Raw genomic sequence first — 14,288 nt, 5'->3', positions numbered from 1 at the left:
TTTATGGTGAATCCAATCTTGAACAAGGCAGTCACAGACTGCAACATCCCCCGAGACCACTGAATTACATTTTTTACCTTGACCAACTTGCGTAGGTCAAAGATCAAAGCTAGTACTCCGACCTACTTTCATAGATCAAAGCAGTAGCTTTGGTCTACAGTCTTACTCACGCTGGCCTTCTTTGTATTTCTATCTTATCTGGTTCCTGAGTGTACAAAAGTTGAAATTTGACCTTCACCTTAATTTCTCAAGGTCAAGGTCATCATCCCATTGTCATCCCCTTTGCTGCCTGAGTAATGTCCTTTTTGTTTCATCTTTCTATCTGCAACTGTTGTAAAGATATTTGGGGGACTAACAGACGAATGAACGGACACACGAACACTGACAGTTACAATACATCACCGCTTTGAAGCAGGATGTAAAAATAAACACTCGTAATTGAAAATAAGGTAAAAAAACCCCAAAAACAACAACAACTTGGAACTACAACTAGTTTGAACGAGATCATTTCACTATTGTCGACTGAAGCTACATCAATTCATTCCGCTATGTGTCTTGGAAACTGAACAACAAACAAATCAACACAGAGCATTTGAACTTGGATGCACTTACCTCTGTCAGTCTCTCTCGCTGTGTGTGTGTGCGTGCGTGCATGTGCGTGCGTGTGTGTGTGTGTGTGTGTGCCTGTGTGTGTGTGTGTGTGCGCGCATCATAACTTAGATTTTTTGTGCGCAGCAGTGTGTCAGTCTGTCAGCACCATGGACAGCGCAGCAGCCTTCTGTTCACACAGACCCGGATCGCGGCCCCGATTCCCCGCTGTGCTGCACATAAAACACGCGGATGAGTCCATCTGACTCCCCGTGAACCCTCTGTGGCCATACAGTGAGTGGGTGGACGGGGTCACGCGGTTTGGTTCGGGGTCATGTGGTCAGTTGTGTCCCAGCAGATTTTTGGCCAACAGAGCGCAGACACTCAGACCTTTATTTGTAGAATTTGTGACACTTCGACAAGGAAAAACGGAGTGGAGCAGCAACGCCCACAGATTAGAGTCTGGAGGGTGTAGAGACATAAAAATGTGGAGCCTTCAAAAAAATATGCAGTTCGTGACACGCTCACAGGCCCCCGCGCTACGAGAGAAAACGCGTGTCTTTTCCAAAAATCAGTTTTAAGTGATCAGCAGACAGCGAGAGGAGAGTTGGATGTGCGCAACGCAGCGTGTGTTCCACTGCGGGGACGACGCGCACCAGCCTTTTCTGAATTTTGTTCATTCTTTGCTCTAAAGTATTTTCCTCTTGTTCTGCGCTTCATTCAACAAGATAGAAATTTGTGGAAACTATTCTTTGCGATGGGACCTGTTGTCGATGGTGATCTGTTGCGCGTTTGGATTATTATTGTACTTCTATAACAAGCGGTGAGGTTACGGGATTAAAAGTACTGGCATTGGAAATAAAACTGTGACGTGTTTGAACTGATGATCTGCGCACTGAAAGAAACATTTATCAACTCCCTTCGCAATACTCTCTGACACTCCAGTTTAAACGACGACTCAGCACATTTCCGATGAGGTTATCCTCTGTTCGGAAGGAACATTTATTTCAGATTTCACATCAATCGGATTATTTTGTTTGTGAGTACTGGTCGTTAAAATAGCCAGAATACTCATAAGGGTACGATGAACGGGTTGGTGTTGTGCTGAAACTTCGAGGCACGCTGGAAGAAGATCATCAATGATAAAATGATTTAGATCAAAGCTTCAAAGGAAAGAAAGAAAGACACACAGAAAGCATTCATCTGCTCTCATATGTTTGGTTGGAAGAATTTAATCTGATTAGCTCAGTTCACTTGAAGAGGAGAATAGAGACCAACAGGCGATCTTGGCAGCAGCTTGTTGATGGCACTGCGCACCGGGAGGACTTGGTTTGGGCAGGTCTTGCGCAGGGTCTTTCGGCTGCAGGGCTTGTGGACCAGGCGATCGAGCAGTCTCTTGTGTCTCTCCGCAAACCAGGAACAGGATCTGGGTTTCTGTCACCACAAGGTGGGGGATTTCCACCGCTGCTCTGACTCCAGCGTCCACCTCGACCACCGTCACCAGAGCGCACCTTTCTGCGCCTCCGCCTCTAAGTGCTGTCCACACGGATTTCCTCACGCTTGCAGCGCCTTTCCGGGGAATCCGAGGGGACATGAGCCCCTCGGTCGCCGGTTCCTGTTGGCCATGAAGCGGCAAAACGTGCGGACCCTGTCCCTGATCATTTGCACGTTTACATACCTGCTAGTCGGGGCCGCAGTCTTTGACGCCCTGGAGTCCGACTTCGAGATGCGGGAAAAAGAGCAACTGGAAGCCGAGGAGAAGCGTCTCCAAGGGAAATATAACATCAGCGAGGATGATTACCGAAAGCTGGAGACCATCATCATGGAGGCAGAGCCTCACAGAGCCGGGGTGCAATGGAAATTCGCAGGGTCATTTTATTTTGCCATCACGGTTATCACAACCATTGGTAAGTCTTTGTTTCTATTGTTATGGTTATTTCCAGTCTGTAGAAGCAGTATAACCAAACCCCATTAATCACTGTCGGTGCGTCTCACTCTCTCTGGATTATGACTTTTGCGCAACAGGACAGTCACATTTTCAAGGCAGTACTAGTTGGCGGCAGCAGGTCAAAGCATGCACATGTTGGTGTTCTGTGCACCAACAATCCGGACGCAAAACAAACATGGTCAAATAGAAAGTGTTTAAGCAACATGTTGCAGTCGTTCAAAAGTGGCCAAGAGAGAGAGAAGTCCCGCTAAAACGGACATCCGGTCAAATAACGCGAGAATTTGAGCTTTTCAGAACGACTTTTAGGTCACATTATGTCAAAGTGACCAAAACAGGAGCGTTCATAACGCGCACCTCATCCCTCAGGTCCAGCCGTAGCGCACTGTGAATCAACTTTGGGGGGTGCGTCATCGAACGACACGACAGATTAGTTTAGGGTGTTGGACGTGAAGTGGTTCCCCCCCTTTGTACCCTGGAAGAAGAATGTGGGAGGATGGGGGGACATCGAGGATTTTAGAGATGCAGCAGTGGTGCTGAATGAACAGCTTCACTCTTTGACAGAGTGGAGAGACCAGCTGGTTAGATCCGACCCCGAGTTACTTTGAAACAATTACAGCATTTATTCCTTTACTTTTATGATATTATTTTATTATAGCTCATGGGGGAATTTTCACAAACAAATGGCAAACGCTCAGGGATCCTCAGAACATAACATCCCTTCACTAAAATAAAGAGAAAAGAAAATAAAAAGTAGCCTAAATAAAAAATAAACCCGATCACTCTACTTTTAATAAACGCATAAGACGTGACCCCCCCTCCCCCCCCACACACACACACACATGACGCACACACCAGATATCAGTTTGACGCTATTTACGATGATGCATTTGCGTCACAAGCATGTGTTTCAAGATGATTTCTCATTGTTTACGCTCCACGATTGAACCACATTTTTCCCCTTAATGATGCGTGAAGCGAAGGAAATCGGGTCAGATATAAATAAAACAAATCAAATGTGTGAAGAAGAAGAAGACAAAAAAAAGCGATGACGAGTTCCTCGAACTTTTACGCAGAGGTCACGGACACCCTCAGCCTCCATTGTGGACTTTTCAGATGGAGAGAAGTGCTGCACCAGGCCTGTCGTCCAGTTTACCAGCAGCTAAAAGGGACGTTTGCACACGTGGACCACTGTTGTTTCTAGGCTACAGCAAGAAGAGTCATTGTAATATTCATGTTTGTGAAGTGGTTTCAGTCACCGCATCTCCTTTGTGAGGGAATCGGCGGCCTCTACACATTATTCTCTTATAACACAAGTAAGAACAGTCGAGGGGACATCTAGACTTGGCCTGACAAATGTACTGCAGCATTTGAACTGCCTGTTTTCATACATATGCAAATAAGTATGGCTCGAAGCGTACAGTTGTCTAGATTAGGGCTGGACAGAAATGTCTTCATCACAGTGACTGCATTTATTTGGTGGCAGCAGATTGCAATGAGGGGGAAAAAAAAATAGACCCAGGAAGTAAAAGGGACGTTTTTTTCCCCCTTGCTGATTGGCTGGAAAGTAATTTTGACTCGCAAGCAATAACATGAATTTCCTGTGAGCAGAATCACACCGCAAACATACAGAGGACACGGAAAATTAGTGAGCTCATATTGTTTGAGCTCTCAGTTGAATTGTGTGATGATACGATAACAATTAAACAAAATGAGTTTCTGAGAGGGTCACAGGTGTTTTCATTTGTGTAAAACAATATAAGAACCCAGTTGTTTCTCAAACCATTAATTTAATAATGTCATTTTTATTGTTGAAACCTTTATTTAACCAGGAAAGAAGCCACACTGGGATATACTCTTTTTCAAAACACCTGACATCATAGTTACACAGTTGTAGACAAAACTTCTAATAATTAAAGGAAAGAGGGAACAAATTACACTCATGCTTCCGCAGTGAGATCGGTGTGCCCAAGTTGTTCAGAAATCATTTTAGAACATACGTGGTTCATTTTCTAAACAAAACTATATTTCTGTGACACATTTGAAACTTTTATGAGAACAAATGATCTTTGACCTAAAGAAAAACAAGCTGGGGAAAAAGGAATGGATTAAAGATGGACTTTAAAATGAGATATGCTTAAACTACACACTTCAGGAACGGTCGGCAGTTCATCTTGTAATAACTTTACTTTTGATAACTCTACTGGATGGGAAAAATGACCACCAGGTCATACTTTTGCTGGCATAAGTTCAGGTCTCTGACTGATTTCACTGCAGGTTTGGACAGATGGAATTTTCTCAGAGCCTCAAACCATGAAGTGAAGACAATCACAGGACAGTCTCAATGCCAGTTTGATATCTTTTCTGTAATTTGACCAGCTATTCAGACCTCATAAGGCAGACCCATTTTATCTGGTACTCCAAGTAGGTTGAATCAAAGTAACTATTATTTGCAGCCAGTATTGGAGGCAGCCAGCCATGTCTTCAGGCGGCACTGCTTTGATTTGAGCTTAGTGATTGTAATACTGTACACAAATACACCATTCAGTACACACTGAGTTCTAGCACCTTATTTGGTCACCTGTTGATGCCTCAGAAGGAAATTCTCCTCTCAGGAATAAAGAAAGTAGATTAACTGAACCACATCACTGGATTTTAATATGATTATTTCCACTACAAGAACTGAAAGTATCTCTGTGCAAAAAAAGTTAAACTCTACTGCAAAGATAAGGGAACAATTCGGACTGCATCAACTGCGAGCTGTTTGTGAAAACTAATTAAATTTATCATCATGCAGGACTGCAAATGTGGTACAAAGATGTCTATAAAGATATGTGTTGCATGCTCCCTGCTTGATTTGTTTGTTCGGATTGAGATGAATCACTAGAGACCTAATACTCCTGGAGAAAGCAGTGAGCAGTTCACAACCGTGGAAGAAACACAGTTTGTTCACTAAATGTTTGGAGAGCCACAGTTTATTTTTACAAATATGGAAATGCGTTATTACAGTTAATGGGACGCTGTGGTGCATTGGCAGGATAAAAAAGACAATCATGTAAATGCGAAGCAAGTTATTGGAAGAACATGTCAACTAATAATAGAGCATATAACATCGTGCTTTCTCTCATGTCGGGGTTGTATGAAGAATGTGCTCAGTCTTTGTCCTTACACCAGCGGCATGTGCTCACTTCTTTCAATTCAGTTCAGTGACTGGAGCTCGGTCACAATATTGTCCAGCAAATACACAGCTCCACAAAAGCAGTCATCACTAAAACACCAACTACATGTGGTTTAAGTAATCATAATAGTAACTAGCTCATTGTGGCAATGTCATTATTTTTGACTGTTTTTCAGTTGGATATAATAATCCCAAGTGGTTATGCAAATGATAGGAGTAGCTGCAACATGAAAAAGCAAGAAAAATCCAGACTTGCGCTTTAAAATTAGGATCTGCTCTCTTTTCTTATGGAGGATTAGAAAGATCAGCTAAAGGCATCACCTGATTTTCTTTTATTGACAATTGGCTCAGTCATATATTCAGTGGCCAGATGCTCATCATCATTTACATCATGTTTCCATAAACTCCTAGCAAAAGAAAAAAAAGGCCTGAAACTGGAGCTCAGCTGCTCACTCGTGTCAGATCAGCTGTCTGCAGGGACCCGTGGTGGGTGCCCCGATCAGGCCATAAGTGCCCTCTCTACCACCCCTCCATCCAGACTGACCCTGCAGGTTGACTCTATTTATTCATGTGACTAATTGTACTGAATGTGACACTTAGTGATGACAGCATGTGGTAAGCGCAAGGTGTTCTCAGCTCTGCTCGGAGGGAGACAAGCACAGCATGCAGTATATATACACCTACCTTCCTCACAGGGTCGACTTGCTCATGTTGCCAGGAGACTAAGGACAGCTTAAAAGGTGAAAGTCATCTCTGCTAAATGTCTGGAAATATCAACATGTGTGTGTACAGTAGATAGACATTTAAAGGCATGACTGGAATTGGATTTCTGAAGATTGAGACCAGCGGCGTTTGTCTATAAATGTATTGGTCTCCCGTTTGCCTCCAAACAGGAGGCCAATACTAAAACATTAGCAAAACTTCTGAAAGGCACAATAACGTTTAATCCAGGTCAGCAGCACACCAAAGTCACATTTGATGTCACACAAAAACGATGAAGAATGTCAAGATAATCAAAAATGGATCCACATTGTCACAGAAAATGATGATAATCAGAGGTTCACAGACTCTGGGAGGGGCGATGCAAAGAGAACAAAGAAATAGATTTAGATTGGATTCATGTGAAATATTTATTATTCCAACTAATCAAAGAACAGAATTTCACTGAAATGGGTGGGAGGAAAAATCAGGGGGCAAAATGGAAACCCTTTAATACTGGTGAGTTCCAGATTTCAGGGTCAGGTGTATGGTTTTTCAAGATACAATATTCTTTAATTTCTCAGGGAATGACACATGAGTCCTTATGAAAACATGAAACCAGTTCCATTTTGTGGGTCAGAATCTGTGACTGTTTGATGTTTGGTGCAGATCTAAGCAAAAATCTGGATCTGGATGTTTTGCTGTTGTAAATCCAGTAACCTTATCTTATGGTATGTACTCTGTTGGCCTTTCTATTTTTAGCTGTTAGTTTTCCACTAACTGTTATGTAATATATACGTTACATGGGTTTAGCTGATACTATAGGAAACTAAATAGTTTTTTAAAATTTTTATTAACTATTATTTGTTAATACATATAGTTGCTGATGGAAGAAATTGACTGAAGACTGGAAACTTCTACTGTGGCTGAGCAAGAGGTTTTTTTTCCCGCTTCAAGCATGTGTTCTTAAATTCAGTCACTTAAACATTGACCCGTCCATAACAGCTGTTCCATAAGAGTCAGCTTTTCCTCTTCTCATCAGAGCAGCTTTTTCCCAAAATGAACCCAGCTGTCTGTACAAGCAAACCTTGGTTTTCGAACGCTTTGGACATCGAACAAATCGGAATTTGACCAAAAAATTCGGAATTTTTTGTCTTGGAAGTCGAACAAAATTAGGAAGTCGAACACGAGATAAATGCAGTAACATCCATCCTCTTCCTCTCCCTCTCCAACATTCATGTATGCCAACTGCTCACCACCACAAATGTAAAAATTCTTATCTTTGTTGTTGTTACGCTTTAACTGTAATGTGCTTTTTATTTTAGTATACTGCATTCAATAATTTCTCACTTAATTTGCGTTCCATTGCCTATGGTACCAGTTAAAGTACCGTAAATTGTCCAAAAGACGACGGTAACTCGTACCTTAGGCTAACCTGATTACGTCAATGTTTTTTTTCTTCTTTCTTTATGTTCTGATACCAGACTTGCTCATCCGGAATCTGCGTGGTGAATGATAACCGGAACAAAATACGTTTTTTTCTTCTTTTTTGAACCGGGGCCCGCTACGCTCACCTGAACACACAATTGAACACAGGCACATTACGCATGTCGCACTCAACAGAGCAAGAGCATTATATTTACCTATAACCACTTCCGGGTACAACAGGAAGTCCCAAAATAAGAGCGTCACAGGACTGTACTTAACACTTTCTTTCTCGTGTTTGCTTCTTTCTTTTACATTTCTTTGATATGTTTCATTACTATACAATTTGAAATATAAATGACATTATAAAATAACATAGTACGCGGATAAAGCGTCAGAAAATGGATGGATATTATGTTGAAAAAAGGTAGTTTTCTAGCGTCTTGGAACAGATTACGACCATTTACATTATTTGTAATGGGAAAAATGTATTTGGAATTCGAACAAATTGGTATTTGAACAGCCTTCCAGGACGAATTGTGGTTGGGAACCGAGGTTTGCCTGTATTCCAAATGCTAGTTTCTAAGATTTTAGGTTGAACAGTTGCCCTCATATTTTAAAGTTGAAGATATATTAAAGAAAATTTCAAAAAGGTGACAAATGCTCAGTTTTTGTGTGAACTTACTCCAGCATTTAATTATTCTTACTTTGGGATGATGTCCACCTTTGCACAAAATTTCATGGTAACCTGGCAATTAGTTTTATCATAATTGACAAGAACACTTTATCTCTAAATGGCAAATAATTGAAGTGATTATTCCATCCCTTGATCTCTGCAAATTCCAACCCTACTTCCCACTTTCCTCAACATCCATCAAGAATCAAAATAAATCAGTTCAAGTACAGATGGTAGCAGGATGGAGAAACACAACATCCATCCATCCATCCATCCATCCATCCATCCATCCATCCATCCATCCATTCATCCATCCATCCATCCATCCATCCATCCATCCATCCATCCATCCATCCATCCATCCTTTTTCTTGTAGACGAGATGACCATAATCTCTACAGCCGCATATCCACCTTGGAGGTCATGGGGGTTGCTGCAGCCTGTTCCAGAGAGGTGGCGTACACAGTGGATGCATCACCAGTGCATTGCAGAGCCACATGAAAGAGAAATGACCACTCAAAAACACACACTCACGGACAATCGATCAATTCACCTAAATGTGATGTTTTCGAAGGTGGGACAAAGCTAGAGACCCCAGAAAGAACTAACAGACATGAGAGAACGTACGAACACAGAATAGGACTTGAATCAGGAACCTCCCTGCTGTGAGGCAACAGCACTACGCACTTTGCCAAAATCAGAACAATGAGCTAAAATATTAAAAGACATTATCAAAATCTTTGATCAGAACTGGAGACCAGGATTATAATAATTAATTGTTTCAATGAAACATCAAATCTGTCTAAAATTACTGCTAATAAGAAAAAATCCATCTTTACTGTAGTGATTACAACTCGCTTCAAAGCGGTGATGTATTGTAATTGTCAGTGTCCGTGTGTCCTTCTGTTCGTTCATCCGTTCGTCCATTCATCGGTTCGTCGGTTTGTCCGTCCGTTCGTATGTCCACCAACTATCTTCGCAACCTGCAAAGATGAGGGAGAAGGCCAGTGTGAGTAAGACCATAGGTCAAAGCTAGTGCTTTGATCAATGACAGTAGGTCAGAGCACTAGCTTTGATCTTTGACCAATGCAAGTAGGTCAGAGTAAATTTTTGAATTCAGGGGTGTTGCTGTCTGTGACTGCCTGGTTCTAGTCAGTTCTGAAGGTGTCAGCTAACACTCTCACAGATAAATGAATCCCCCGTCCTCCCTCATGGTGCTGCTTTGTAAAAATGAGTCAGACTCATCTTTTGTCCCAGTCAAAGTTTCCATTACACTGAGCGATGGCTGCTGCTAACAGTACAGCATGCCTTTTTGCAGGTGTTTACAACTCTCATTTTATGAACTGGTTATTTACCATCAGTAAGAGTCTCTTAAAAAGAGGAAATAATGAATTAACCTGATCAGAGAAGAAAAAAAGGCTTGATTTTTAGACAATAAAGTAAAAAAAATGTTTTACTGACATAGTCTTTCTATTCCATTTACTTATCAGACTCTCTGCATGTTTTTACTGTCATACAGATGATATATTATTCATGTATTACGTATTACATACTAAATAAGTTTTTGCCTTCAACTCCAATTTTGGCAATGAATAATATTTTTATAAATGATTGAGATGCACTATAAGAAACATTTAAATCAAGAAAGGAAAGAAAACAATGCTTTTAACATTCAGGCTGTTGAAGGTTTTCAAAGTCCATTACATATGACACACTTGTTCTGTGTTTCCACTACTACTCCACTTGGGGCCAAAGGCTGCTAAAAGCTGCACTTTGCTTCAGCTCATCAGTTATTATGTAGTTGATGATACACACTGTAATCTTGACAGGGACTGTATGATGGAGTCATAAAGGTGTGAAGCATACAGACAGTGATTTTGTGTGTGTGTGTGTGTGTGTGTGTGTGTGTGTGTGTGCGTGTGCGTGTGCGTGTGCGTGGGTGCAATGTGCAGCTTGTTACATTCCGCTTCAAAGCGGTGATGTATTGTAATTGTCAGTGTTCGTCCGTCTGTCCGTCCGTCAGTATGTCCACCAAATATCTTCGCAACCGTTGCAGATAAAAAGATGAAACAAAAAACAGATTACTCGGGCAGCAAAGGGAATGACAATGAGATGATGACCTTGACCTTGAGAAAACTAAATCAAGGTCAAATTTCAACATTTGGACACTCATGAACCGGATAAGATAGAAAGACAAAGGAGAAGGCCAGTGTGAGTAAGACTGCAGATCAAAGCTAGTGCTTTGATCGATGACAGTAGATCAGAGCACTAACTTCGATCTGCAAGTAGGTCAGGGTAAGATTTTGAATTCAGGGGTGTCGTGGGATGTTGCAGTCTGTGACTGCCTTGATTTTTGTTTATGCTGTGTCTTCTCAAAGACTTGTTTGAGGGTGTGATGTACAATATCAGCTTAAATGAGGGAAATGTTCCCCTTTGTTGTCCTTGGCAGGCAGTAGAGTTTGTTCATCTCCAAACAGAAGCTACCAATCTTTTGTTGAATATTAGAAAGCACAACCAATGAGTACTTACTCTAGATAATACTGTTAATGACAGAATTCCTTGAATCCCCTATAGCTCACAATGGGCAATGCAAAACTCCAACACATCAATGACATGATAGTTCATGACCAGCAGTAAATACAATGAGCATTACGGAGTTTCATAATAGGTGCTTATACAACGATTAATAGCTTACATTTTATAAGGTGTTCATGTTTTGATGACAGGAGGAGAGCATCACAGTATAATGGATTATATATAATTTGAAGTCATCCATTTTTTTAGAAAAGGCTCACCTGACCTGCTGTAGTGCTCCATTAAATCTCCTTAAGTATGATTTTTGACACACACACGCAAACGTACATACCCACACACACACGCACGCACGCACGCACGCACGCACACAAGAAAACATCCAAAGCAAGCCATGTAATATTGGAATATCTGACTGTGAGATTCAAGTCTTTATCACAATACTGTGGAGGTGAATTGAATTTTATCTGCGGTGTGCAAAATATTGAATCTTGAACATACGTATCCATCAAGACACAGCTGACAGTCGGCAGTTTCATAAAACAAGATTTCAGTTGTTTTTATTGGAGCGTATCTTTCTGGAAGGAATGGATCCTTTAAAGCCATTTTTTCTTTTTTAGGGAAACAACTTTACATGCATTGGATCTAATGCGTCATGAGCTTTTCTTCAGATTGTGTGAAACAGTATGTATTTTTGAATTTTGGGGCCAGAATGAGCAAACAGAACACTTACAGATGTACTCATAAGCATTCATTGCATACAGAGATCTGATGTGACACCATTAAGCTCTACAACGTCAACCATACTACAATCACTAATGGTATAGCCTCAGGACTATGTGGCTGATCAGTATGTAGGGACTGAACACCAGCTCCATCATTACTCCGAGACTTATCTGAGAGCGTTGTCTTCTTTGTGCCAATCCACTTTGTGCTAAGGAGGAATTGATCAAATTTTAGTTGTGGATAAGCCAGAAGAAAAGTGAAGCAGCAAACCAGAGAAAAATGACTGTTTCATAATAGTTATGTTCCAATATCACCATTCTTCAGTTATTCAGCACAACCCTGCAGGAACATTATACCTGACTGGATTTTGTGTGAATTTAAACAAAACAGATGTGAACACATCTGTAGGTCTTTCTGTATCCATGACGGAGATGCAACCTGGTTACTGTGTTTGCTACAGGCCTGCCGTCCAAAGGCTGATGGGCAGAAATGTCTCCAAGATAGCAAATTATTAATGATAATAAAATATAGACATGAACAGGGTCCCTGCAGACACAGCAGCACATTGCTATAAAGGTCATAGGGGGTGACTTGGGGGTAATGCTGGCATGAAAGCTTCAGACAACTGTATTTTTGATGTAATACTCTACATCTGGAAGGTTCTCCAGGCAAGCGTTGGTTGTGTGTGGAGATTTTTCTATCATGGAGAGTGATTTGACCTTTATTTGGCCACTATTTTATAGCATTTTGGTCTAATTCAAATTTTGAGTAACTCGACATCAGAGTGGTTGTTAATTAGGACCTGTGTGGCTGTTCATTGGAAGACTTATTTGTTTCCACTGGTATTTGAATTGAAAGTGTTTTTACTTTCCAATTCTGTGATTTAATGAAGGAGAAATGATTAAAACAAACAATCAGTGAGTATTCCTTTCCCTTCAACAGGAGTTATATTACCTGAATGCATCTAGCAGCATCAATCAATGATTAACAGAGTGTCATGGTTTTGCCATGCCCTCAATTTGAGGGATCAAATCTGTTCTGTAAATAAACATTGAGGTGATGTGTGGCGATCCCTTACGTTTAAAATGATGCTTCTCTCACTTCGAACAACAAAGCTGTTAATAAATCAGCTGACTGCTGCTTATTGAAAAATGATTCCTGTCATTCACCCTAGTTGCACTTTGTAGCCAGGAGATTATTTTCACTTTGCTCAAGTGTCCTACCAGGCGCCTGATGGAGGCCTCCACATAGATCGATGGGAATGGGTTCCCATGGTGCTGATGCTCTCTGTGGGAGTCACTATTTGTGGAGCCAGCTGGTCTATTTTCTCTTCTCTTAGGGAAAGCTGTGCTCCTGGTGTCCCTCGATACAGCACAGTTTGCCCCGGTGTTTTTTTCTTTAAACAGAAAAGAACTTAAATTTGTCCGGAAGAGAGACATCCTGCAAACCAATATTGATTTTACAAATTAAAATCAGTTTACTCATCATAAGAGGAATGACTCAGCCTGCAGAGTGTTTCTGTGACATAAACAGGTGCACATGCAGTGACTTAAGGTGTGTAGAATGAGTGAAAGTATGAACTTCATTGCAGCAAAATTCAAGATTTTACAGTCGTAAGACTGCTGTCACAAGGATAGGGTGAAACGAAGAATAATATTTCTCCACATTTTTCGAGATAAGCCACAAATCTCACCTAGAGAGAGGATCCTCAAAGCTACTAGAATGAACTCTTAACCTCTCGGCAGAACATGCATTTTTTAAACCCTGCCGGGCTGCTATCAAGTACATTTGGTTCCTGGCCTAAAACCTGTCAAAGAGCTATCTTCCTCTATAGTAACTAGCTCATGAGGTATTCAAAAATCCTATCACCACAACCTGAGATGAGGAAGGACCTACAAAACTTAGCTAATCTGATATAGGTACAATAATTAAATTGGAGTTTTAAAAAAAATTACCTATTCTGGTTTCCCCCGGAGTTGACAGGAAGACAGGAATTTCAAAGGCCTGGAAATCCCGTCCCCACTTAAGCAACTACAGCTCAATTTGAACTGGAAATTCTATCTGGCCTATCTACCACGCTCTCTCCCTGTCTCTCTCTCTTTCCCTTTCTCGGTCTCTATCCCTAGTATATTACCTTTCCCACCCAACCGATTGAGGTGGGGTGGGAAAGAGTCTGGGTCCTACACGGTGTTTTTTCCTCAATGAGGGAGTTTTTCCCCATCACTGTCGCTTATGCTTGCTTTTGGAGGGTTCTGTTGGGTTTCACCGCGACAAACGTATTTAGAATAGGATAGGATGGCAGTGCCCGAGCACGCAGCGGCTCCTCTCTCCCGCTAGAGCGGTTCTTTCCTGTTTTTTCTTTTTACTGCCTGTGGGTCTGTGCTGTATGTCGTGCATGTATGGTACATTTGACAATAAAGTTGACTATAACTTAAAAAAAACAAAAAACATACGCGCCTCATTGACAGCCCCTCTGTAGTGTGTAACCATCTGTATGAAGTGAGAAGCTTCTATCTAAGG

The 14,288-nt window shown here is 41.3% G+C and overlaps 1 protein-coding gene across 1 annotated transcript in view; it reads left to right on the top strand.

The window, feature by feature from the left end:
* Positions 1-1,891: 1,891 nt before the first annotated feature.
* kcnk9 (potassium channel, subfamily K, member 9) overlaps positions 1,892-14,288 on the top strand; it is a 36,069-nt gene continuing 23,672 nt past the window's right edge. Inside the window, exon 1 of the mRNA XM_068333549.1 lies at positions 1,892-2,495. Coding sequence (XP_068189650.1) covers positions 1,892-2,495 — 604 coding nt within the window. The remainder of the gene's footprint in view (positions 2,496-14,288) is intronic.

Source organism: Antennarius striatus, chromosome 14, assembly GCF_040054535.1.
Source record: "Antennarius striatus isolate MH-2024 chromosome 14, ASM4005453v1, whole genome shotgun sequence".
NCBI lineage: Eukaryota > Metazoa > Chordata > Actinopteri > Lophiiformes > Antennariidae > Antennarius > Antennarius striatus.
This window is presented reverse-complemented; position numbering and strand designations above follow the sequence as displayed.